Source organism: Manis pentadactyla, chromosome X (assembly GCF_030020395.1).
Source record: "Manis pentadactyla isolate mManPen7 chromosome X, mManPen7.hap1, whole genome shotgun sequence".
In the NCBI taxonomy this organism is placed as follows: Eukaryota; Metazoa; Chordata; class Mammalia; order Pholidota; family Manidae; genus Manis; species Manis pentadactyla.
The window spans coordinates 143,339,607-143,367,141 of record NC_080038.1 but is presented as its reverse complement, the minus strand read 5'-3'; the positions used below and the strand labels follow the sequence as shown (position 1 = coordinate 143,367,141).

At 48.5% G+C, this 27,535-nt stretch overlaps 1 protein-coding gene across 7 annotated transcripts in view; it reads right to left on the bottom strand.

The window, feature by feature from the left end:
- Positions 1 to 27,535, bottom strand: part of MAMLD1 (mastermind like domain containing 1) — a 111,829-nt gene that overhangs the window by 42,587 nt on the left and 41,707 nt on the right. For 6 of the 7 annotated variants that reach the window (XM_036908388.2, XM_036908391.2, XM_036908390.2 and 3 more), the window contains exon 2: positions 10,344 to 10,502. The exons of the other annotated variant lie outside the window; for it this stretch is intronic. In XM_036908388.2, the coding sequence (XP_036764283.2) occupies positions 10,344 to 10,439 (96 nt within the window). In that variant the 5' untranslated portion in view covers positions 10,440 to 10,502. The remainder of the gene's footprint in view (positions 1 to 10,343; positions 10,503 to 27,535) is intronic. 7 annotated transcript variants of the gene reach the window in all.

Here is a 27,535-nt window from a genome sequence, read left to right as displayed (position 1 = left end):
AATGTAGCCCCAACAGTGGCCCTGGACCTATTTGGCAGGCCCAGCCTCCATACCACAAAGGCCCCACCAAGGCTGATGAGTTCACATTAGGTGGGGGGTGGGGGAGGGTGCTTATGCCCCTCCTCCTTGTCTCTGGGCTCCTGGTTCCATGTGCCTTCCTTTCACAAGTACCCCCATGTTGGCTGGGACTCTGGATGCAGGGTCCCTCAAGCAGCAGTGGGCTCCTTGCTAATGGGATTAGGAGTGGGGTCCGAGGAGAAGCCCCTAGACTGGGCCCCGATGGGCTGAGGGCCTAGAGGGGCTGTTGGAGCATTTCAGGGACATAATTGGCAGAGCCTGGCTGGGGCAATAAGAAGCCACTGATAATCCAAGAGCTGGAAACAGTCAAGTCCTGGCTCATTTTTAGCGGGAGCAGTGTGAGCTGTGTGGAAAGCATGCATGATAAGGGGTAGCCACAGCTCTCTTTTAGGACTTCTGCTTATGACTGGGTGGACACAGCAGTAGTGTCCCTCCTGATGGCAGTGCCCTGTTGTCGGACATTGCACTGCTGGCCGCCACCAGGACACCAACTCCAGGAGTGTAAATGGGGTGAAGAGACAACCAGTTACTGACTACTCAGTACCTCCCCCCATACCGAGGCACAGAGCTCTGAAGCTTATGCAATCTGGGGGACCCCCTGTGATAAAGAGAACATAAGGTAAAAAGCACATAATTAGATACCAGGTCTTGGATGGTCTGGAGGATGAGTCTTAAAGCTTAGGCACCAGGAGACAATGCATCAGTGAAATGGCAACAGGCTTTAGACCACGGCAGGAACTCCCCTGCAGAGAAACCCGGTAGCCGTATATGTGGGAGAATCCAGAGACACCTGGTTGTCCCGCGCCTCCTGGAGGTCACATGCTTACTGAGGAAGCACAGTTTAGCTGCCCAGCGCCAGCTTCCGGCCCTAAAATGCAGTAATGCACTAAATGTACCCACCCAGTCAGCAGGTTTGAGAGCCAGGCTGTTTAGAGCTCTGATGCCACATAAGCGGAGGTTGGGAGGGGACAAGGGACAAGGAGCATCAGGTCAGTCCAGAGACCTTCTGCAGGAGCTAGGTCCTTTTTTTATTTCAGCTTTATTGAGGTATGATTGACAAATAAAAATTGTATGTATTTAGGTTAGACAATGTGCTTTTTTAAAAAGTCTACAAGAGGATGATTTAACGTACATTATGAAATGATTTAGGTCCTCTTTTTTCAAAATTGAGGTAAAATGCACAGAGCATGAAATATGTCCTTGTTAAGTGTACAATTCAGTGGCATTTAGTACATTCATAATGCTGTGTGATCAAATGGGGAGAGGGAGGCTGCCTTCACAAATTTGTTATAAGGATCACATGAGCTTAGAAATGTAAAATGAGCATAGTACCCAGCATGGTGTATATACCAAATAAATATTCTCTCCCCTTCCACTCTTAAAAATGCAAACACATTCTTGGTGGTCCTAAAATAGTCTTTAACATGGTTTACTAAGCAGCATTTGCCATTCAAGGCAGATCTGCCTTTACTCATTGGCTGCACTCCTGGACAGATGTGTGCAAGGCTAATTTTTGTAAACCAAATCGTAATAAAATGCAACAAGAATTTGCTATTGAAAGGAGATCCTCAGCACATCCTTTTATGAAGTAAAAGATCCCTTATCCAAACTTATCGTTTTTTTAGGGTGTGCACTTGGGAATATATTGTCCTTTCTTGTAATGAATTCTCCTTTGATTTTGCCCACACAGGCTGATGCCCCAGAGTGGCAATGCACGCAGCAACAGGAGTAGGTTGCATATTGAAAATACTGACAATCTAAAGGTATGTATTTCTTTCACTATATGTGGAAAGTGTCTGTGATTGCATCCTGAAATGTCTCATATAACCTGAAAAATTTCCTGAGCCTGTGTGTGTGCGTGTTCAAGAGAGAGAGTGAGTGAGCAAGGAGAGAGGGAGAGAGAAAGAGAGAGATGGAGGTGGTGATAATGGCGGTAGCGGTTGTGGCGGTAATGAAAGTGGTAGGAGTGGTACTGACGGAGGCGGTGGTAGTGATGATGTGGAGGCGCTGGTGGTGAAGGTGGAGGTGGTAGAAATGCTGATGGTGGCACTGGAGGAAGTGATAGCGATGGAAGTGATGGCGGGAGAGATGGTGGTGAGGCGGGGGCGGCAGAGGAGGTGGCGATGGCGGTGATGGTGGAGGAAGTCACAGAGGTGGAGGTGATGGTGGTGATGACAGAAGTGAAGGAGGGACACTGGTGGTGATGAGGCGGTTCTTACGGAGGAAGGGCGGGGGTGGAGGTGGAAATGGAGATGTAGCAGAAATGCGGGTGGTGGTGGTGGTCGAGGCGGTGCTGGCGGGCAGGGGCTGTTCCCGCAGTGTGTTTCCTTCTCGCTATGCCCCCTGTAAGACGCTGCACTGACTGGCCAAAGGGGGAAGCGTGGAATGTGGTGTTAACAGAAACCGCAGAACTACGTCCTCATAGTCACTCGTGATTATCTTCTTCTCACCTGGAAAGCTGAAGCTGAATTACTGGTGAAAACACAGGGCATTTTTGTTTATTAAAATACTGCCAATGAAGTAATTTTATGTCAGATTTAACTGCAGGAAAGGGCAAGGCGTTTCTAAGTTCCTTAGCTGTCATGTGGCTAAAAGAATAGGATGGACAGCAGTTAGCTACTGTACACTGAGCTCTTTGAAGCCATATATTCAGAAAGCAGATGTTGGGTGTAGGTGTTTGGGGGTTGGCTTTCTGGAAGTATTTTATACCAGCCAAGTTAATTGTTCTAAACCCCAAAGGCTTGACTTGAAGGAGAAAAGAAACAAGAAAACGTTCAACTTTTCTGACAGTGTCACAGAGGCAGCCCTAACACCAGACAACTTCAGTGCTTGAGGCTTATTCTAGAAAGAGAGGCAGCTAGAGAGAGAGGGGCCCTGGGCTTCTATCCACTCTAGAGATGAAGGCTTCTAACTGAACCAAGCAGAGCTGTCTAGGGGGCCCAGGCAGAAATCTTCCCAGAATGAGCATAAACCAGGGAGAGATGTGGTGAACCAGATGAAGAAGCTGGAATTCTAGTGGGACAGACAGAACAGGAACAAAGTGTGAGCAGTGTTCTTCAGAGGACGTCACAGAAGAAAGGGTGACCTGACAGAGCAGCCAGGTGACTCCTCTGAGGAGGAGACATTTAAATGGCCATCTAAGTGCAGGCCTCCAGGAAGGCAGGCAGAAGCGAGAAGGCCCTGAGGGGAAAGCCCTTGGCGTGGTCCTGGGACAGGCAGGTGGTCAGTGTGTTTGGTGCACAGTGAGCCAGGGAGGCAGCCATGAGCTCACGCAGGGCTTTGCAGGCCATGGGAAGGGGGCGCTGTAACCTGTCTGCAGTGGGATGCCACTGGCTCGGGGGTTAGTTAAGCAGAAGAATGACTGGCTCAACCCGTTCGTAAAAGGTCTCTCTGGACGATGATGGGAGAGGGAGAAATGGATGCTCTGGGAAGAATGAGGACTGTGGAGAAGAGACAGGACCTGCAGCGGGGAGTCAAGCCAGCTCTGGCAGAACACCTGGGGAGGTATTAGGATCAGCGATTCTCCTTCGAGTGGTACGGAAGGGAGTACCCACCTATTAGGGGGAATTATGGCCTCAGAGAAAAGTGAACCAAAGCCCAGTGACCTAGATCAGGGGACGGCAAGGTTCTGTAAAGGCCCAAAAAGTAAGTATCTTAGGCTTTGCAGGCCATGTGGTCTCTGTTGCAGCTCTGTAGTAGACAGTATGTTAATGACTGGGCATGGCTATGGACTAATAAAACTTTATTGACAAAAACAGGCTGCAGGCCGGAATTGGCGTTGCCATGGTCTGGCGTTTGCCAACCCCTGCCCTACAGCATGAGCTTGTCCAAGGGAAATGAGTTCTTCCCAAATTGCCCCCCTCACACTGTACGGGGCCACGTAGGCCAACTGTTCACCAGAGAGTGGCAGACAACACTGTGGGAGCTGGAAAACTTCAAGATTTTTACCACCGTACAAGCTAGGTGACCATCCCTGACCCGGGCAAGGTAAGCGGCAGTCCCAGATGCCATGTGTCACCTTCACTGATGACATTCCTACTCTGGCATGCCTGCTGGAGGGCACTCTGCGGGTTCTGGAGGAAGGAGGGGGCACGGCCTCCAGAAGGCTCACCTGCCTTGCCCTTCCAGCCTTTGTCCGGCAGATTAAGCCACACCCTCCTCCCTCAGGCCTTCAAGGGGCTCTCTGCCAATACAGCCTGGGGGCTCTGGCCAACCTCAAGGGCACCATGTTAGGTCTGTGCATTTTCTGCCTCCACAGGGCAGGGGCTGTTTCCTCCTCATCTCTGTAGCCCCAGAGCACCCAGTCTCATGACAGGGCTCAGCTGGCATCTGCAGATTTGAATTAAATATTGGAGCAAAAGGTTTCCTGCAAATTATGCAGCTCTCCCCATTTCTAGCACAAGGCCAAGGGACAACCACTTGTCAGAAACTGTGAGGAACTCATTAACTGGCCTAATGACCTTGGACACGCCCCTTCTCCTTTGTGTATCCTTGGCCTCATGTGCAACAAAGGGGGTGGCCTGCCCAATTCCTAAGGGACCTTCTGGCCAAGAGGACTGGCAGCCACTGCTTATTGAGCGTTTACTATGTGCCAGGTACGGAGCCATGGGCGGAGGGTCCTCAGAGCAGGAAATCTCAGGGTCGCGGGAGTTTCCGCGCTGGCTGACAGCCTTGGGGAGCAGCCGAACTGATGAAGCAGCTCTGAATGGGGAATCAGGATAGTGACCGAGCCCCACAGCCCCGGAGGGAGGCAGACAAGGGCACATGTGTGCGAGGGGCAGGCGGGCAGGAGGGTGGGGTAGAGGCAGCGGCAGCGTGGCTCATGGCTGGCTTTCTAACTTTGGTACTATGGGGGTGGGAGATCTAGTGAGAGGGGAGGAGGGAGATGAGGAGGAGAAGGAAAGGCAGGAAGGAAGGGGCGGAGAAGGAAAGGCAAAGTGGGAGGAGGGACGGGTTTGACAAATTCTTCTGTCAACGGCTGAAATCAACATCTGTGGCCTGAACCTGAGAAGCACATGCTCCGCTCGCCCTCCACCCGAGGCCTGCAGCTCGCACTCCCAGGGCAGCTTATGACCCAAATACCTGACTGCAGGCAGACTCACACTTTCTCTAGCTGGGGATTTTCAGCAAAAGCAAGAGGTCTTGGCTGGCACAGGCCAGCCCCGAGTTTGGGGAGCCCCCAGCCTGCATCTCCAGGGCTGGCCCCATGGTTTGCACATCCCCAGAGTGGGTAGTGCCTGAGCTTCAGCTCAGCTAGACTCTCCTGCCACCCCAACCTGGGGTCCAAGGGTATGCCCATGCTCCTCCCTGGGGAGCTCAAGCTCCAAATACCTGTCACCTTGGGCCTAAGGTCAAGGACGCTAGGGGCAAGAGGCAGGCAAGAATGCAGACAAGGCCAGTGTGGGCTCCTGGAAGTCCAGAAACAGTCAGTGCCAAGCTCCCAGATGCCAGGGGAAGCCAGCTGCCAAATGGAGCTCTCCCTCTTTCCTAGCATCCTCCCTTCAACCAGACTGTGGTTTTCAGGTCACTGGCTTGCTGAACTGGGCTACCTGGGCAGGACTCAGATGCAGAGCCCAGCAGTGTCCTGCAAGCGGAGCAGCGCTCAGCCCTTACAGAAAAGTTCCATCCGAAGGCAAGGCCTCTGCCTGGCGGCCTGCCCTGGTTGGGTGTCTGGAACAGAAAAGGGGCCTTACTGCAGGAGGAGGAGGAGGAGGGAGAGAAGGGAGTGAACAGCTGCGAGCTCCATGGGGAGGATCCCCAAAATAGAAAGGCGCATATGCACTGCAGGCCTTGACCCAGAATGCTCAGAGCTACACCATAAATCCAGCTCTCCTCGGTGCAGTGGGGCTGCTGATGAGACTGAGGTTCTCTCAGGGGGCCTGTGTGTTTATACCTAAGCTCCAAGGACACGTGTTCCCCATGGCCCTTGTGAGCAAGTGCCAATCTCTGATCATGAAAAAAGCGCTAACAGCAGTAGTACCCTGTGAGGCTCCTACCATGTTCATAACCACAGCTTGTTCACTGTTGTCCCAGAGACCCAGGAGTGGGCAGAGGGCAGATTGTTCACTCTGTTTTACTAGTGCAGACACTGAAGCTCAGAGACTTGTGCGAGATCTCAGTAAGTGTCAGGGACAGCACTGCTTCCCTGCTCAGCGGGTCCCTGACCGCCTGGTTCCTGGAAGTGGGCCATACACACAGCTCCCCTCTCCTGGGGCCAGACCTGCACCTGTGACATGTGTACCGCCTGTGTGACACAGCAGACACGGGGCTTCCTCTCCAGGCTTCCAAGAGGGCCCTTTGGAGAACTCAGCCCAGCCCCCAGTGGGGCTTTTCATCAGCCTGGGCTGCCTCTGCTGCTGGATTGGAATGTCCAGGCAATCTGGGCCGTTTTGCCCGCCGGCGGGAGGCCCTAAGTGTCTGAACTGCTCATCCCAGAAGGGCAAGCAGCAGAGGAGGAGGAGCTTGGGAGTCAGGGCACCTGGGTTGATATCTGAATTTCCAACCTACTGACTATGTAGGACTTGGAATGTCCCTGTCCCCTCTGAGCCTCAGCCTCCTCAACAGTGAAGTGGGAACATTAATCGCCATGTCACAGGAAGAGATGAGCTGATATACACAAAGTGGCTCCTCCCAGCTCCACAGCAGGGCAGATTTGTCCCAGGGGAGGGTCTCGCCCAGGGCCGGGCACACAGTAGGTCCATGGGCAATGTCATGGAAGGCCAGAGATAGACAGGCCCTCTGACCTCAAGAGGAAAGGGACTTGCTCAAGGTCTTGCCGAGTGCTAGTTACAGCCTCGGGATCCACTTCAAGGTCTCCTTACTGAATTCCATGCTCTTTTTGCAAGGCAAAGCCTGTGCCTCCAAAGATGATGGACACAAATCCTCACCCCAAGGCAGGAGGCGAACAGACCTCCACCTGCTGGGCGTTCCTAAGGTCACCAGTCTAAAGAAGAGGGGCAGGTGAAACGAGGCCAGCGTTTCTGCAGCCATCCCAATCTCCACATTTCCTGTTACACTCAGGTTTCCTCTGTCCCCCTTCCTCAGCCCCACTTGCACTTAGAAGTAAGAAGAACGGGTGGGGGTTGGTTTTGGTCATACTGTGGGTGGAAAGCAGGCTGCCACTCAAATGAGGACCCTTGATGTAGCTTCCCACCTTCTTAATGGGTATATTTCTGCAAGTCACTGGATTTCTCAGACCTTAGTGTCCTCATCCATAAGGAGGAGGAATATCTGGGGAGTTCAAAAGGAATACCATTCCTGCGAACCACTGTAATCTATAAAGTGAGCCATTTACTGTCATTAAATGATGAAATGCAGATGAGGAGCAAAGAGCAGTGTCTCCTTCCTTCTCCAACTATATGGCTAAAGCCCTTAACACCCCCATTTTGTCTGGAGCTGCCTTATGAATACCATAGGTGGCTGCTCAGAGCTGGGGAATCTTTGCAACTTGCTGTGGGGTATCGACTGAGACAGAGACAACATGTGACATACATACTGGGTCCCAATTCCACACAGGCTCCGTAGCACTGCCATCTGCAGTGCTAATGTTTGAGAGATTATAACACTAGTAATCAATCGGGCCACCCATCCGAGGGAGGAATGGAGATCTTACCCTCAAAGGGAAGGACCAAAGGTTCTGCCTCCTGTCCGAACTCCACATGCGGACTGCAGAGACTGGGGGCCTTATTAACCTTGGGTGGGTGCCCAGTGTTCAAAAGGTGACACTCCCCTTTCTCCAGATCACATGCTGCTGAATATATGAGCAACTGTTGAAGAGGTACTTGCGTGGCTGTGATTTCTCATGAGGACTACTCCTGCCTGACACGTGCTCTGTCCTGCTCTGTGGCCTTCCGTGTGCTTTAGAGCTAAGAGACAGTGGAGTACAGAGGCAATGATGGCTGGCTCTGAGCTCTGCCACTTGTTAGCTCTGTGGCTTTGGCTTAACCTCTCCGAGCCTCAGCTTCCTGGAGACAGCCTGTTTATCTCAGGGTTACCCTAAGGATTACAGGAGACAATGCCCCTCCCCCAAACGCTTAGCAAGTGCCCGGCACCTAGTCAGTGCTCAATTAAAGGTGGTTATTCTTTCTCCTGGTTCATTTGATCTTTGTCCTCAGGGAGGGCAAAGGATGCAACAGAGCCCCATAGTTAGGAGCAGAAGCAAGACCAGAATCCAGGAGTCCTGTGCCCTGGTCTTTGGCCAAGAATAATCGTCACATCAGAGGTACATTTTCCAGAGAGGAGGCTCCCAATTATTCACATGGAAATCCCAGGGCTTTTTCAAAGCACTATCCTTTGGGGCTGGTATAATTTTATTAACAGATCTTGACTTGCAATATGCTTCTTTTTGTTGTTAGTTTGTTTTTAGGGAAAGGACAGGAGAACCAGGCTGCTGAGACCCTCTGCATGTACAGCAGAGCTCCACTTAGCACCGCGATCTGCCTGAGGCAGCCAACATTGACCAGCCCCCAAAATTACCAAGGGCTGTGCTGGCTGGGGCCTGGCCAGGCTCTGCTCTACCTGTTGGGCCCAGCCAGAGGAGTGGGCTTCCTCAACAGCATCCCCTTCAGGGACCAAATGCATATTCCAAGTGGATTTTACCGTGAAGAGGACTCGACCCATGTGAGAGTTGCTTCTGGAGCCTGAGGCATGTTTTTTGGACCTCGGCTGGGGCAAATCCTTGGTCTTCTAGGACAGTTTGGAGTTTCAGAAATAGGTCACCCAGAACCAAGGGCAGAGAAGAGGGAGAACAGCTGATCTTGATGAAGTCCAAGGCGTCACTCTGAAGCAATGAATGTGAGTTTTGGGCAAGGCTGACAAAGGGGCCTAACGGCCATCTGCTCAGACAGGCCCAGCCCGGTGAGCAATGGCCACTTCTCCTGAGAGAGTGCGCGGCTGCCAGTGCCCAGGACCTATGCTAAGGAAGACCCTTTTGGCATTGACATCTACACCAATCGAAATCAAAGCAGTTAATTCACAAGTCACACTTTTAAGAAGGGTTCTGGAGGGGTGCGTGAGCAGAGGAAGAGGACCCTCATTCTCCTGGGACCAGCAGGAAGCTTGACACAGAGGAGAGCTCAGAAGGCACGCGGAGACGGGCCATGGGCTCTGGTTCCATTACCCAGAGGTTTTCCTACACTGACTCAGTTGTTGATCATAAAAGAGAAGCAAGAAGTAAAAAGGGTAACCAGGATGGAGGTTAGAAACTGCCTTCTAGAAGATGCCTGGCCAAAAGGTGGGCAATTGGGAGGACAGGCCACTGGCCAAGTAATTGCTCCATCTCTGCCATCCCCTCTGACCACCATCTCTGTGAGACCTGGAACTCCAGTAAACAAAGTTTTGTAAATGTCTACATACTCAGCTCAATGCCACATTCGCAATACATCTTTGGTGGTAGACAATGAGGGAAAAAGAGAAGTGAGATTTCAACACTGTCCCTCCACACCTGTGCACACCCTAGAATTCTCAACTAAATAGGAAGGTGACCTGCTGAAAGTGGACTGTGCTCAGGATTGGAGAAGCCAGGCCCTTTAGTTATGTGAAATGACATTACCTCAGAGCCCGGAGCTCCCAGTTCTCTGATCAGGAAGGAAGCAGACCCATGGCTCTATAAGAACCATTTCCTCTCTGCTCTATTAATTTAGAGATTAAGCAGGCCACTCCTCTGTGGACCTAATACACCGAGATAACAGCCATTGTGTTTGCTGCAGCTCCTGCTAACACAGCTAGCCCTGGTGGGCTGGTGATGCGGCAGGCTCTCACGGCCCTCCCATCACCCTGGTTTCAGACACATGGAAGATCTGCGTTCCAAGGGAGGAAAGTCAAAATCTGTCAGATTGAGTTTTTAAAAGGACACCAGGGCCAGTGAGTTGAGCGGGCATCTCTGCGTGCACTATGCGCTGGCTTCCTGTTCTCAGCGGGGCTAGGAAGCTAACACAATGTCATTCCCACATTCCTGGTTTCTGTTCAGAGAAAAAGTAACCTCTCTTCCCTCTCAGCCTTCCTCTCTTTCTAGTTGAAGGGCTACAAGGGCAGAGATCACTGGACTGGGAATCCAGATGGAAACTGGGGCTGTATCCCCCGCTCTTCCAGAAACTCACAAGGGAGCAAGGTCAGCTCATCTCCTAGGTCAGATTCTAGTTCCTCACGATTTGGGTTGGTTTCCTGCCACCAAGTTTGCACAGAGAATTGCAATAACACATCTTATGTTCAAGTTTAAGATCAGAAGCATTCAATACCCCCCTCCCCCCAGTAGCCCATTGTCTGACCGATTCCTGGAGCTTTCTGGGCTCCTGACGATTTCCCACCATGGCGAAATGGGGAGGCATGCTCTTGATTATAGGCCGACTTTTCCAGTCATCCATTGTTTGACCTGCACTTTTATTCTTGACTCTCCAAGGCGCTTCCCAAACGACCTAGACACAGGGCTTAAGGAGACAAAAAGTGCACTGTCTATCAGATCCGAAGGTGAGACCACTGACCCCGTGAATCACACTCTCACACTGAGGACAGGTCTGGGTGGAGTCGGCCACATTCCTTTTCCTGCCTCTCCCCCCACCGCACCCCCCTCCCAGCCCCTCCCAGCCCGGGGGACGAGGGGCGCTTCTGCGCCACAGTTGGCTGGGATGAGACGGCAGTCCCTGGCCACTGGGCAGAGCAGTTTACTGGAGAGCCGAGGGGTGGGTGGAGAAGCGGCCTGTGTGACTAAAACAACACTGAGCTGAAAGGCAGGGAATGTGCGTCCTAGGTCTGGCTTTGCTTTTTTGTGGAATGCAGTGGGGCCTGGGGAAAGGCTCTTCTGTTCTCTGACATGAAAACCATGGCGCCTGGGTCAGGGGCTGGCTGCCGGCCCCTTCAGCTGCACTAGGGTAAGCTTTATGGCCCGCAGAAGGGGCCGCTCCCGACTCTGGCTCCGTGAGCACCCAGCCAGGTGGGCGGACTAACAGGGCATAACCCAACTGTCGGTGGGCGGAAGCAACGATGTCAGAAGGGGCTCACGAAATCCCAGTGCCCTGGCTTACAAAACCTCACCGAGCAGGCTGTGGTCATGGCCACCCCACCACATGCCCTCCGTGACAGATGAGCAGACGCATGCAGACCCAGGTAAAGCTGGTTTTATTTTTTCAATTTTGCTTTTATTTTTCATTTCTTTTTGTTTTTTTCATGATGTAGACATGCAGTAAGAGCCCCACTAAAGCAGTCATGCGTGAGGGACGCTCTCCTCCTAAATCTCTTTTGCAGGACAGTATCAGACTCGAAAATTTCTATGTCCAGACTTCTGCCTCTGGAAAAATGGAGGTACTTTTCCTATTCTCCCACTGAGTACAACTGAAATTGCTGGACATTCTGTGTAACACAAACCAAAGACCGTGAAAGGTGGAGAGAAGGCGGCAGCCTGGCTAGGGACCTTGGAACCTGAGGCACAACACAGAGGTGAGCCCCCTGCGTTTCCTTGTGGCCTCATACATCTCAGATGTGGGCCTGAAGAAGCGAGCAACCCAAAAAGGCCCCAACAAAAGCCTGATTTCTTTAAGCAGAGGACCAGGAAAGGGGCAGCCTACCAAGACAGAAAATCGCTACACAGGAACCGCTGTCATTCAGCAGACCACCCCAGAGAACAGTGTGGTCTCACCCCGTTCCAGCAGCAGCAAAGTCCCGGTGGGGCATGGTGGTCAGGACTCTTCTCTCCTGTCTCCACTAGGGCGGCATCAGAGGAGCTCTAACAGAGAGGACCATTGCCCTTGCACAGTGGTAATGAGTCTCCATCCCATCCCTGCCACTGTCAGTGGAGACCACCTGGGGAACAGTACTGAGGCCCTCCTACCCATCCCAGTCAGGATGCTACCAGTGGAAGCCTGGCGGAGATCTGGAACTACCACCATTTCCCAGCAGTAGTAGGAAGCCCCAACCTTCCTGGCATCAATGAAGTCTGAGTGGGGAAGCTGGACTTCAATGCCCACATGGCAGAAAGGGGACTTTGTCCCCGCCTTCCCTATTGCAGCATATGAAAGTATGCTTCAGGTGTGCGAGGGGAATCAACACATTATCAGATGAGGGGAAACTAAGAGGAGTTGTTAAGAACAGACCTCTCCTGGGAGCAGGGAAAAGGAAGTTCTTTAAGCAGAAAAGAGGGAATTTTGGACATCACTAAGAAAGAAAGAATAAAAAGAGAAAAAATAATATAGGTAAATACAATACCTTCCTTTTCCTCTCAAGTTTTCTAAGTCATGTTTGATGGTTTGAAGCACCAATTATAACACTTGCATGCTGTGGTTCTAAATGTACGTGCAAGAAATATTTAACAATTACATTATAAACAGGCAGGTTAAGGAGGTGGAAAGCGGTAGTGTTTCTATACTTCACTCAAACTGGTAAAATGTTGACACCAGTAGACCATCGTAAGTCAGGTACAAACAATGTAATACCTAGAGCAACCATTCCAGGTGGTGTACAAAAAGGTACGTGCAAAAACACGACATGAATCATCACATGGAATTCTAAAAGATGTTCAAGTAACCCACAGGAAGTCAGGGCAAATAAAATGGAGAAACAAAAACAGACAACAAACCAAACCAGGTAAGTTGGCAGAATTAAGCACTAACTTCTGAATAAGTGAAAATAATCTACATATACCAATTAAAGGACAGATTGATGCAGTGAAAAAAAATGACCCACCTACATGCTGTCTGTAAGATGCTTACCTCAAACATAATGGTATGGGCCAGTTGAAAGGGAAAGGATGGAAAATAATATATCCTGCAAATGTTAATAAAAAATACTATCAGGGGTAGCTCCAGTAACAGCAGAAAAAGTTAACTTCAGAATAAAAAAGATTACCAGGGACAGGGAGGTGTATTACACAATGACACAAGGATCAACCCACCAACAAGACACAGTGATCCTTCTAACACTGATGTTCACAGCAGCATCACTCATGATAACCGAAAGGTGGAAACAACTCAAATGTCCACTGATGTATACATGGAAAAACAAAATTCTGGCATGTCCACACTACGGGCTGTTATTCATTCCATATAAAGGAATGAAGTACTGACGCATGCTACGACAAGGTGGATGCACCTTCACAGCATTAGGTTAAGTGAAAGGAGCCAGTCACAGAAGGCCACATAGTGCATGATTCCATTTACATGAAATGTCCAGAATAAGCAAATATGCAGAGTCAGAAAGCAGATTGGTGATTGCCCTGGGGATGTGGGGAGGGGAGAATGGGCAATAAGCGCTTAATGAGTATGGGGTCTTATTGGGGGGGGTGACATAAATGCTTATTAGGAACTACATAGAGGTGATGGTTTAGTACATTTGTGAATGTATTAAATGCCACTGAATTGTGCAAGATTCACCTTTATGAAAAAAAAAATAGCGACAATACCAAATACTGGCAGCAGTGGGAGAAACTGAATCACTCACACAGTGCTGGAGGGAATGCAAACTGGTACAGCCACCCTGTAAAACTAGTAGTCTCTTTAAAACCTAAATCTGCAACTACTACTATATGACCCAGAAACTACATCCCTGGGTATTTATCCCAGAGGAATGAAAACTTGTGTTCAATACAAAAACTTGCAAACAAGTGTTTATAGTACCTCTGTTCATAATAGCCCCAAACTGGAAACGACCCAGAAATCCTTCAGTGGATGAATGGTTAAGCAAACTGGTACATGTACACCGCGGGATACTACTCAGCAATAAAAATGTCCATTGGATACAATGACCTGGATTAATCTGCAGAGATCTATGCTGAGTGAAAAATAGCAATCCCCCGAATGTATATACTGTGTGATTCCATTTACATAGGATTCTTGAAACGACAAAACCATAGGAATGGACTGATCAGGAGTTGCTACGGATTAAGCAGGGGTTGGGTGTAGGAAGGAAGTGGATGTGTCCATAAATGGGCAACATAAGGGATATGTGTGGTGATGGAAAGGCTCTGTACCTAGACTGTTCCAACATCAGCATCCCAGCTGTGATGTTGTACCATATAGTTTTGCAGGATGTTATAATTAGGGGAAGCTGGCTTAAGGGTACATACGATCTACTTGCATTATTTCTTACAACTGCATGTGAATCTACAATTATCTCAAGACAAAAGAAAATTCAATTAAAATCATATGACCCAATCATTTGCTACAGAAAAGTACTTCCCAAAATTCATCACCCATTCATGATAAAAACTCTCATAAAGCCAGGAACAGAGAGGAACTTCCTCAACTTGATAAAGAACCTCTACACAGTAAACCTAAGCTAACATCACAATGATTGAAGACTGAATGCTTCCAAGATTGTTAAGAAGGCAAGGAAGGATGTCTGCTCTCCTCTTGGCTTGTATCAAATCAACATGTAACACCTTAAACAATATTGTATGTCAAATACATCTCAATTTAAAACAAACAAATAAAAACCAAAAACATCATCCTGGAAATTCTAGCTAGTCCATTAAGCCAAGAAAATGAAATAAAAGGCACATTAGAAAAGAAGTAAAACTATTTCTTTTTGTAGTTGATGTAACTGTCTATGTGGAAAATCTTTAGAAATCTATAAAATAACACCTAGAACTAATAAGTGAGTTCTCAGGATACAGTCGCACCTCCTTTTATTGTGCTTTGCTTTATTGTGGGTAATGCATTTCTTAACAAATTGAAGGTATATGACAACCCTGCATGTTGAGAGCATGTCTATTGGCACCATTTTTCCAACAGCATCTGCTCACTTCGTGTCTCTGTAATTCTCTTGGTATTTCAAAGTTTTCCATTATTGTCATATTTGTTACGGTGATCTGTGATCAGTGAACTTGGATGTTACTATTGTAAATATTTTGGGGCTTCATGAACTGCTCACATTAAGACAAACTTAATCAATAAACATTGTGTGTGTTCTGACTGCACCATGAATCAGTCCATCCTTCAACTCTCTCCCTCTCCTCAGGACCCCTAGCCCCAGGGACACAGCAGTATTGAAATTAAGCCAATTAATAATGCTACAATGGCCTCTAAGAAAGAATCACATGCCTCCTACTTTAAATTAAAAGCTAGAAATGATTAAGTTTAATGAGGAAGGGCTTGTTAAAGCTGAGAAAGGCCAAAAAAGCTAGGCTTCTTGCACCAAACAGCCAAGTTGTGAATGTAAAGGAAAAGTTCTTGGGGGAAACTAAAAGTGTTCCTCCAGTGAACACACAAATGAAAAGAAAGCAAAACAGCCTTATAGATGATACGGAGAAAATTTTAATGATCTGCACAGTTCAAATCAGCCACCATATTTGCTTAAACCAAAGCCTATTCTGTAAAGGCTGAGGTTGGTGAGGAAGCTTCAGAAGAAAAGTTGGAAGCTAGCAGAGGTTGTTTCATGAGGTTTAAGGACAGAAGCCGTCTCCATAACATCAAAGTGCAAGGGGAAGTAGCAAGTGCTCATGGAGAAGTCATCCAGATTATCTAGCTAAGATCACCGATGAGGGGGGCTACACTAAACATATTCTCTATGTAGACAAAACAGCCTTCTATTGGAAGAAGTTGCCATCTAGGACTCTCACAGCTAGAGAGAAGTCAATGCTTGGCTTCAAAGCTTCAAAACAGGATGACTCTCTCGTTAGGGGCTAGTGCAGCTGGTGACTTTAGGTTGAAGCCAGTGTTTCTGACCATCCAAAAATCCCTAGGCCCTTAAGAATTATGCCAAATCTACTCTGCCTTTGCTCTAGAAATGGAACAACAGAGCCTGGATGACAGCACATCTGTTTACAGAATGGTTTACGGAATATTTGAAGCCCACTGTTGACACCTATTGTTCAGAAAAAAAAAAGATTGCTGCTCATTGGCAATGCACCTGGTCACCTAAGAGCTCTGACGGAGATGGACAATGAGATTCATGTTGTCTGCATGTCTGCTAACACTGCATCCATCCTGCAGCCCATGTATCAAGGAGTCATTTAAATCTTTAGGTCTTATTATTTAAGAGATATATTTCTTAAGGCCATAGCTGCCATAGATACTGTTTTCTCTAATGGATCTAAGGCAAAACCAATTGAAAAATTTCAGGAAAGGATACATCATTCTAGATGCCATTAAGAACATTCATTCATTCAAAACATCAACATGTAACAGGAGTTTGGAAGATGTTGGTGCCAACCGTCGTGGATGACTTTGAGGGCTCAAGAGTTGAGTGGGGAAAGTCACTGCAGATGTGGTGGAAATAGCAAAAGAATTAGAATTGGAGTGGACTGGATGAGCACTTGCTTTTTACGGATGAGCAAAGAAAGTGGTGTCACTCCTGGTGAAGATGCTGTGAAGACTGCTGAAATGACAACAAAGGATTTAGAGAGTATCACATAAGCTTAGCTGATAAAGCAGGAGCAGTATATGAGAGGATTGACTCCAACTCCGAAAGAATTTCTACTGTGGGTAAAATGCTATCAAACAGCATTGCATGCTACAGAAAAATCATTCATGACAGGAACAGCCCATCAACGCAGCAAACTTCATTGTCTTATTTTAAGAAATTGCCACAGCCATCCAAACATTCAGCAACTACCACTCTCATCAGTCAGTAACCATCAACACCAAGGTAAGAAACTCTGCCCCCACCAGCAAAAAGATGACGCACTGAAAGCTCAGATGCTGGTTAGCATTTTTTAGCAATAAAGTATTTTTAATGAAGGTACATAAGTTGTTTATAGACATAATCTATTGCACGCTTCATAGACTACAGTATAGTATAAACAGAAGTTTTATACGCACTGGAAAACCAAAAAAAACCCCTCATCTGACTTGCTTTATTGCAGCGGTCTGGAACTGAACCTGCAATATTGCTGAGATATGCCTGTACAAGGATCACCATAAAAATCAATTGCATTTATATACAGTGATAATCAATACATAGACCCTGGAGTTAAAAATGCAATACCATTTAACTATTGCTAAAAAAATTCTTCATTGAAAATCAAGCAAAACATGTATGGGACTTGCATGCTAGAAACTATACAGCACTGATGAAAGAAATCAAAGATCTCAGTGAATGGAGGGATATTCCATGTTCATAGATTGGAAGACTCAACATAGAAAAGATGTCAATTTTTCACAAACTGATACACAGTTTTAACCAATTCCTATCAAAATCCCAGCAAGATTTTTCTGTAGATATAGACAAGATTACTGTCAAGTTTATATGGAAAGGCAATGGAAGTTGAAGAGCTGAAACCATTTTGACAAAGAAGAATAAAGTGGGAGGAATCAATCTACTTGGATTCAAGACTTACTATGTGCCTACGTTAACTGAGATTGCATGGTATTGGCAGAAGGACAGACACGTACATCAACAGAACAGAACAGAACATAGAACCAAGAGATAGACCCATACAAACATGCCAAACTGGTCTTTGGCAAAAGTGCCAAAAAGCAGTGCAGTGTGGTGCTGACAGCTTTGGTGACATGTGATTGTGGAGCAATTGAACATCAACAGGCAAAAATTGAGCCTCAACCTCAACTTGAAATTTTACACAAAATTTAACTCCAAATGGGATCACAGAGTTATATTAAGATGTAAAACTATACAAGTTTTTTTTTAAAGTAGGAGAAAATCTTCAGCCTGTAGAGGTAGGCAAAAAGTTCTTTCTTAGACTTGACACCAAAAGCAAGACCCATAAAAGGAAGTACTGATAAACCAGATCTTATCAAAAATGAAATATTTTGCTCTGTGAAAGATCCTGTGAATAGGATGAAGAAACATGGTACAGACCGGGAGAAAATCTTGGCAAACCTCTTATCTGATAAAGGGCTAGTATCCGGAATAAATAAAGAATCTCAAAACAAACTATGTATTCAGAAAATGTGCAAAAGACATGAAAAGACATGCCCTGAAGAGTTTCTACGGAAGGCAAATAAGCACTCACAAAGATGTGCAACATCAGTAGCCATTAGAGAACTGAATATTAAAACTGCCAAGAGATACCACTACACACCTATGAGAATGGCTAAAATAAACAGTGACAACACCAAAAGCTGGTGAGAATGTGGAGAAACTGGGTCACTCATACATTGCTGGGGAGAATGTAAAATGGCACAAACACTGCCACTGTTTGGTAGTTTCTTATAAAACGAAAACCTGCAAGTATCATATGATCCAGCAACTACACTCTGGGGCATTTATCCCAGAGAAATGGAAGTGTGTGTCCACAAAACCTGTAGCTGTATCAGTTTCCCATTGTTGATAGTGCAGAGCTGTTACATCAGATGCACCATTGGAGGGCTCTATGTACCGTGTTTGCAGCTGCCTGTGAATCTATTATTATTTCAAAATAAGAAGCTGCCTGTCCAGATCTCGGAAAGTGCTGCATCCTCTGACTGCTTCTGGACACGTCCCATGTAGCATTCTTTTTTCAAGCAATTTAGTGACGTTTGTACATTATTCTTTAAAAAACAATTCCCACCAAATCTTTCTTGAGTGTTTCAGAGGCCAAGTCCAAGGCCTCAGCTGTGACCTCACTCAAGTACTGGCATCTAGAGACACCCCGACAAAACAAAATGGCATGTAATGTACAACGTGCCCAAATAAAAATGGAAAGAGGGACCTCATTTAGGGCTGAGGCTGTCACTAACCCCCTGGCCTATCATCTTGAGCCTGTGGGGAAAGAGGCCCAGATCTCGTTTAAGGGCTGGCAACATAAAACCTGTCGGCACCAGACAAGCTACCCACTCAGCCCTAAAGAAAAAGAAACAAATGACCACTTTTGGCTTTTGAAGACTCCACTCCAGGGCACTCTGCTGACTTCTTGCCGTGTTCCTTTGTGGCTACAGCAGCCAACATGAAGAGGACAGGTTGGGGGGTAGTGGCCAAGAGCTTTGTCAACTGAAAAAGACTCGCTGGTCTGCAGCAGCAGCACACTGGCCCACCACCACGTCACCCCCTTGGGTACAGGCTGGACCCAGGGCTGGGAGCGTGGCCAACGGAGGGGACACGGCTGAGAGCACCTCCCCTGGAAACCAACTTTGTCTGCTCCGTGTCAGAAGGGGGCTCTCACCCGCAGCACAAGCAGCTTCTGGCCACGGGCTTCTTTGCTCTTTCCCTCTGGATGAACGTGGGCCTGGGAAGCAGCCCTGGGGCGAGGCTTTCTGCCCACAGAGGGGTGTGCCACCTTGGCCCGGAGGCCTGTGTGGGCTCGTCCCCGCCTGAGCTCCTGTGCTGGAAGCCTGTGGCCCCAGCCGTGTTCCTCACCCAAGCCCAATCCACAGCTGTAGGTGAACCCCAAAGCCATCTGCCGCGTGCACTTTGGATTTCATCCTCACAAATGCACGTGAATTCAACTTTGCATATTTCATACTCTGTCCATGTTGGCTTTCAGACAGACAGCAAACACCCCCAGCCTTGAGTAAGCAGACGTCCCAAGGAGATGCTGTGCTCTGTGGCTTCGTAGCCTGTGCATGTGGGGTGCGGGGGAGGGCAAGGGGTATACTGATACCTCCGGTTCAGAGCAGAGGCCTGTGGACAGTCTGTCTTTCCCCCTCAGATTCTGAGCACACCCCCAGAAGCCCGCAGCCACCCACACTGAGAAGCCTCCTGGGGGATAGCAGCCTGAGCTGAGGGCATCCTTTACCTCTGGGGTCATCAGTGACTCATGCCTCCCCACGTCAGCCACGGCCTCTGGTACCTACCTCTCGCTTCCCAGACCTGGGGATTCTACTAGATCCCTGCCATCCATTTCAAACTGCCAGCTCATTGCTGCCCGGCTCCAGGCATGACAGAGGAAGAAAAGTAGGTAAACTGAAGGCAGTGGGCAGGGAAGAAAGGGAGCAACCCTGAGGGGCTGAAAAAGTCCCCGTCATCCGGCCCCTAGACCGTCCAGCTGATTCAAGAGAGAAATGAACCCCTTACAAACTTCTGCAGGCAAAAGTGTGCTGGGGGGTGGCCCTGTGGGAGTGGAGAGGAAGCGATGCGGAGGAGGCCCCTCTGGGAAGACTCCCGCGGGCTGATGGTTGGCTGCATACACACCAGGAGGCTCAGGCCACTCTACCTTCCCCAGTTCCAGCCTGGATGGAGTGAAGGGACGTGGGGCTGCTGATGCGTGTGGAACAGAGCCATCAAGCCGTGGCCATCAATCACGGCACTTTGGGCTCCTATCACAGCAGATTCCCCACACTCTAAAAGGGCCTGGCTAGCAGTTAGCAGGTACTATCTGCCACTAACAATCTCGGTGTTAAGCTGGGCATGAGCCAAGTAGGATGCCCTGGTCCAGCAGGATCCAGACCTGGGAAAGGCAGGTAGTCACAGGCTGGAGTCAGGCAGGTCAAGGGTTAAGAAGGCCAGGCTTCAGATGTCAGTGCAGTCAGGGCTTTGGAGACCAATGACAGTCCCTGAAGCAGGAAGGCCAGCTTCTCAGTCATGGGCTCTGGGGCTCTGGGAAGCTGCTTGACCATAGAGACTCAGTTTCCTCATGTATAACATGCAAAGGTCTATACAGAAACATAACTGTTACCACCAGGTGCCCACTATGAGCCAGGCATCTGGTATGGCACTTTACAGATGACATTTCACTGGCTGCCTCCAACATTTGTACAGGTGCGTATGAAGACCTCCCTCTGTGTCCCCGTTGCCCTTGGCAGGAAGCACTTGCCTAGCATCTGGCTCCCCCTCTAGACTGTAAGCCCCGTGAGAGAAGGAAGCAAGCCATATACATGGCTGCAGCTCCACAGAGCTCGGAGCCCTCAGCAGGGAATCAGGAGCTGTTCGCTGAAGGGACCTGCAGAGTGGATTCAAGCTTGGGTGGAGGGCTAGACTAGAACCCTCTGAAGGAGCCCCTCGGCCTAGAGCCTTGATGACTCGGTGTGCTGGAGCCCATGAGTCCTTGGGAATGCATAACATGTCCAATATTTCTGTGCATCTGCAAGTCTGCAAGGCATATAATTATGGCCTTGTGCTAATGAATATAGCAATATTCTAGAACACCACTTTCAGTTTTTAAAAGTTAACTTTAAAAAGCCCAAAATGATGTGGAGAGACTGGAACACTCATATGTTGTTAGTGGGAGTGGAAAACAGTTTGGTGATTCCTGAACCAGTTAAACACAGAGTAGCTATGTGATCCAGCAATTCCACTCTCAGGTATATATCCAAGAAAATTAGAAACATGTCCACACAAAGACCTGTGCATGAATGTTCACAGCAGCACTATTCATAATTACTCAGAGGTGGAAACAACCCAAATGTCCATCAATAGGTGAAACAATAAGCAAAGCGTGGTCTCTCCCTACAATGGAATATTAGTCCTTCATAAAAAGGAATGAACAGCCGACACCTGCCACAACATGGATGATCCTTGAAATCATTATGCAAGGTGAAAGGTGCCAGGCACAGAAGACCACACACATGTTGTGATTCCACTGATATGAAATGTCCGGAATAGACAAATCCCTAGACACAGAAAGTAGATTTGTGGCTGCCTAGGGCTGGGAGGAAGAGGACAACGTGGAGGGACAACTAATGGATACAAAGTTTCTTTTGAGAGTGATGAAATGTTCTAGAATTAATTGTGGTGATGGCCACACATCCCTGTGAATACACTAAAACTCACTGAATTGCACAATTTCAAAGAGTGAATTGGATGGCATGTGAATGATATACTAATTAAGCTTTTTAAATAAGGTCTAAATTGTCATCACTCCTTAATCTAACTTGGGGTTTTAGAAAGACGTTCCTTTTAGAGAAAGGATGAAGCAGCACCTTTTAAGCCTTTGGAGAAAAAAAGTTGACATCTTCCACTCTCTGCAAGACTGGCTCCTTTTGAGATGGGATGTCAGTGGGCCTCTTCTCCTATTGCTGACACAGCAGTGCTGGTGAACTTTCCCCAGTGACCCACATAATCAATAAACAGCTCATCAAGTTGGTGCAGACACAGAACCTCAAGCTCCGGCCGACCCTCCTTTCGCCAGCACTACTGCTGCTCCCTGGGAATGCCCCGCGCTCCCTCCTGTTGCTTTGGTGTGCATGCCACTGATGTGAAAAACGTTCTCTTCTCCCCCCGCCCCCAAGTTACCTGCCACTCAGTGGGCACCTGGCCTCTGCACCTTCTGTCTGCTCGGGCTGCTGCTCAGCTGCCCTGGGGCGGCTCTAGCGCCGGCCGGTGGAGGGAAGGGAAGAGCAGCTAGTCTCCTTGCTGATCCCTGCCCACCACTTGGCTGTGGCCCCGAAGACCACATGCCAGCAAGGCTCTTTTCCCCTTCAAACGACTATAACAACAGAACTGTCCCTAGACTTTTCATACAAGCATAACCAGCAATGCTGGGCCAGGGAGGAGGGAAATGGATAAATGGCCTGGTTTTGCAGCAATTTCAGCAGGTGACAGCTTCAGAGTGTAGAAACACCTTACAGACATGTGCCACTCAGGCCCAGATGCCAGCCCTAATGGCAGGCCAAAGATGACAAGCAAAGGTTTGCAAAGCACTGTTAGCTGGTGGTCTAAGAAAAACAGCAGGGGCAGCATGGGAGCCAGAGACCTGGGTTCCGCTTCCCATCTTAAACACGTCGCGGGGCCTCTTTGGGCCTCAGGCAAAATGGCACAGATCCCCTTTCTTTCTGGTCCCTCACATGAATCGTGTGAGGGTCAGATGGGAATCTGGGCCTGGAAGCCCCTGGGACGGAGGTGCAGGGGATAGACAGCGGCTACAGGCAGCTCAGGAAATGGAGCCAGTAACTGAGCGAAATGCCAACAACCCTTTTCTTTACCTCCTCACCCTGATCATAAGATGCATGGTTAGCATCTGAAAATGTTAATATAGGGAGGGAAACTAGAGACTATAAGGCAGCTTCCTCCCTCTTCTGGTACAGATGGGGAAATCGAGGCAAAGACTTGTCCAGGATCACAAGAGACAGTGGCCAGACAGCTGACCCTAGAAGTCAGGTTCACTGGGTCCTAAGTCGGGGTGTATCTGCAGCAGACCAGCCCGCAGACAGACCCTCGGGTCCACATTCTGCAAGGTACCAGGCCGAAAAGGCCTAGCAAGGTCCGAAGCAACTGCTCGGTGTCCAGAGGCTGCCCAGTGACCCTGCCTCTCTTCAGAGAAGTGCCAGCAACACTGATGCTTCAGCTTCTCCCTCACTTCCCCTCTCCAGCTCTTTCCTCCAGTACACTAAAGACTTGGGCCTGGAGGCCCCGATGGGGCTCGGCAGCTGGTGCCACCTCTGCGTCGACTCTCTGTGAAGGCCATCCACCCGCTGTGACTCCCCAGCCGGAACAGACAGACTTCCTTTCGGTGCCTACTGCAGAGAACCTAGATTGGCTCCAGGTTCCTAGGAGGGCTGGGCGGGGTTTGGGGTTCTCTCTTTCTCTCTTAAACTAAAGGCTTGTGACTCCCCCACACTCCAGATTCTAAGCAAGGCAATCAGAGCCCTGGATCATTCATTAGCACTATGCTCAGGAATTCTTCAATGACCTCAAGGCCCCGAGTCCTCTAAACAGAAAGCGTGAGGAGTCAGAGGCACGGCTAAGAGAGAAACGTGGGCCATTGTCACCACGCATGGTACCCGGGGCCCAGCCTGGCCTCCAAGCCTAAGAGGGTGGCTGCGGGAGGCAAGGGTAGGTAACAAGTGGCCAAAAGGGGCAGTGAGTGAAAAGAAGAAAGAGAACAGCCACTTTTTAAAAGAACTAAAGACTATTATGATGCAAGAAGACATCTGTGAGGAGTTCATGTTTAAGCTGTCTTCATCCCACCCTGGAGATGGATTTAAAATAATAGGAAAAAAACCCTGGCGTTGCATTTAGAGATTTCATGTAAAATCTCATTTGATGGGAGGAAATGTGCTTTCAGTACTTATTACGACGAAATAAATTCTCTCCAGGCTTGGAAATGCATCTTTGCAAATATTTTAGATATTATTTCACAAATGAAAGAAAACAGTCAAGGCTGCTACCACCAGCTTTGGAGGAAACAATCTAATTTTCAAGATATTTATCACAAGTTGGCACAATGGTTCTGGTTTCCAATGAAAGTGGGGAAATTGCTGTGCCTTTTGGATACAGTTCCCAGACACTTCCCTTCAAGAACAATCAACCAGATGCATACAAACAGCCATTAAAGATGGATGCAATTCAGTAGGCAGCCATTTAGCCGCATGGCAGGACAAACAGACAAGACCAATGTTGTGCAGACAGACAGCTTCTGGCTTCTGAAAAACCTGGGAGGGAAAACTGACACGAATAGTTTGAATAGGCTGCTCCGGTTGATAGCAAGAGTTGATTTCCACAGTTTAAACCACACAAGTGGATTTGTATTGCCGGCCCCCTGCTGAGTTTGTCTATGGAGCTTCAGTCAGGAAGCTCCACTGCGGTGCTGTGCTGTGGGCAAAGGAGAACCTGCCGAGTCCCAAGCACATCTTAGATGCAAGTCAGTTGGCTACTCCTCCACCATCCCATAAGCCCAAATGCTAATACTGGAGCAAGGAAGATATCTTGTCTTAATCAAAACTGTCTTCCTTGAGTCAGAAAAAAATCCAAACTATGCCATCGGCTGGGGCTTAAAACCGTGAAGGCCGCATGGGCAGGATGCTAGTTTACCAGGAGGAGGAATTTTCAGGAAAAGGACCAAAGTCCTACTCCAGGCTTATTCTCTCCACTCAGGGACTCCAGCCAGCTGTGTGCACCTGAGGCAGAGTCCTAGCCAGCCAGGAAGCAGGCACTTCTAGCTTCTCCTGAGCTTGACTTTGTCCACGGTATTGATTTCTTCTGGACCAATTTCTTCTCAGTCCAGATCAGTACCACCTCTGCAACTTCAACAGTCCTTCTTGTTCTAATTCCTTCAAGGATAAATGTGTAACTCCATTTTTGGATCAAGTACAAACATTTTTTTCTAGGCCTTACGGATTCAAACAGCTCCAGCTTGAAAGGCATATTACTATGACACATTACAGACCCTCAGAGCTACAAACGCTTCAATGCAGTGTCATCCATTACTGTCCCACAACCATGCACAAAGTTGATGAGGAATTTGGAAATACTACAAATAGACACTTCTGTGTCAAGACTTTGCAGTTCATTCACCCAGTCTGCCACCCGTTTACTCATCCAATCAAGTTGCCTGTGTCATACTGAGTCACCCTTCCTCTTTTTGCTTATACAAAGCAAATATGAGAGAGTTGTAGAGAAAGTATAATAAAAGAGACAAACTTCATTCTGTATTGCAGCGAAGTCAAGGTACGCTGAAGTCCTTTTAGCTCTACAACCTTGGTGCCTCCAGAAGGCATTGTTTTAATAATGCTAATCTTTTCAAACAGTTAAGAAGCCTCTGGTGGTTTATGAAATACATTTCAAATTCAGTTAAGTTGCTTTTTGTGAGTGATTATCTCTGCTGAGTTTCTTTTGGATTTTGGAAGTTAGGAGGCATACATCTATAAAGCTGATAGGGTTTCCACTTTCCATTCAAATGTTTTCCAACTCTCAAAGCATTTGTCAGTTTACTCAGAAGAATCAGAATGAAATGAATCCAAGGCTTGGTACTCAGCATGCAGCAGACTTTTATGCTGCCTACGGGGTCTTGCACAGGCATTTTCTAAAATCTCTCAAGTTGGAATCAGAAGCCCTGGGTTCAAGTCTCAGCTTGGGGAGGGCGCTGGCTGCATGCATGTGACTTGAGCCTCCTCCTCCCTTTGTCTCTCACTACCCTGTCTACCTCTGCCTGTTATCGCTTGATGTGACCTGAGCACCAGGCTCCATGGGTGGCCACAGCAGCACTGTCCCCTTCATGCCCAACAGGCCTTTGCTGGCACTGCAGCCTGAGCTCATGGTGACACTGCTGGCAGTCCCAACTCTCTGCTTAATCACACAGAGATCACGGTCAGTGAGAAGCCCCTAGTTTGTTCTCAAGCCACAGTTGCCCCGTCTACACTTGGGCAGATGGGCTCAGGACCCAAATATAGGACCTGCCATTTGTCCCTGTTAAATTTCCCATGACAATCGCAAGCTCGTCAGGATCCCTGTGGGTCCCAGTTTCAGGCTACTGGAAGTTCGTCACCCTCTGGCACTCTGTCAGGGGCAAATACCTGATTTGATTTCCCTCTTCTCATTCAGATCACTGAGAAGTGAGGTGGGCCAGGAGGGAGCCCGGCAACCTGCCTGGGGCGCTCCCTCTCTAAGGGACGACATCAGCCCCCCACCCCTGCCTTTGGGTTCAGTCCTGTGATTGGTCACAGTCACACGACTGGGCTATAAAGGAGCGTTCCTCGCCACACGCTGCCAACTGCTTTGCTGGGGTCCAAGATGCTCGCCTGTTTTCTCCCACTGCCTGCCCAGCGAGCTCTTCCCACAGGGAAGGGGACTGTTCCCACAGGACCAGTTGCTCCACCTGAACCTGCAGCGGCTCTGAGGAAGGCCAGCTCCTCCTGCTTTTGTTTTAGACCCACTAGGTACTGGTTTCCTTTTCTAAGCACTCACCACACTTTCTCTAATAGCACATTCTACCATTTTCCCAAGGAGCCACAACAAGCTAAATGTAGCTATATAAGATGCCCAGTTGAAGGAAATTTCTTTTCTGGGACTCTGGGAGTCCGTGCCCATCTGGGGGTTTATGGTTCTTTGGTGAGGTTCTGGGTGATTCCTAACGCCCCGTGATAAAGGCAAGTGCTCCCTCCCTCAGTGCCTGGCCAGCCGTTTGCTCCGGCAGCCGTGACCAGGAGGCCCTCCCATGATGTCTCCATTCCTCACGGCCTCCAAGCCCAGCTGAACAGCATCGCCGGCCCATCTGCCACTTGCCGGTGAAAGATCATTCTCTTCTGCAGAGAAGCCCGAAGTTGTCCACCAAAGAGCCTGGTTCCTCCTCCAGTGGGACGAGTCTCCTCACCTTTCAGGGACTGCAGGGTGCGTTCTCGGGTCTCTTCGCCTTCTTCTCTCTTTTGGGGGCACCCCACCCCAGCTCTCCACCCCTGACTGTGATGCATCAGCTGCTTCCATCACATGCCGTCACTTCTCCAGGAGGTCTGGCATCTTCCTCTTCGTGTGATGAACTTCAAACTGTTTCTTGCCAGTGGAACAGGGTTTCTTCTTGTCTTCCCTGCCTCATGACTCTCTTTACATTCCCGGATGCCATGGAAAGGGGGAAGCTGCACCTCCATGAGAAACCTGTAAATGTGCAGGGGTGCTTACTACAAGTTGCCCTGGGCTCAGCATCGCTGCATGCCCAAAGCAGAAAGCATACAATGCTTACACAGCAGGGAAGAATCCGAGAAATGCTGTGCAACATCAGCCAAGTGGGGACAACTGAGTGATCAGTGAACAAAAGGACATCTCAGATGACTTCTCAAGATCCCTAAATAGGTTGGAGAGGATCATCACCTGCAGTAACTAGACATATAGGGACCAGCAAACGAATACCTCAAAATTCCAAAGTTGGATCTGTGATGCCTCAGGTAGCTAAAGGAGTCTTGCAACTGGAATAAAATTGATAGTGTTCCCTTTAATTTAAAAACAAATG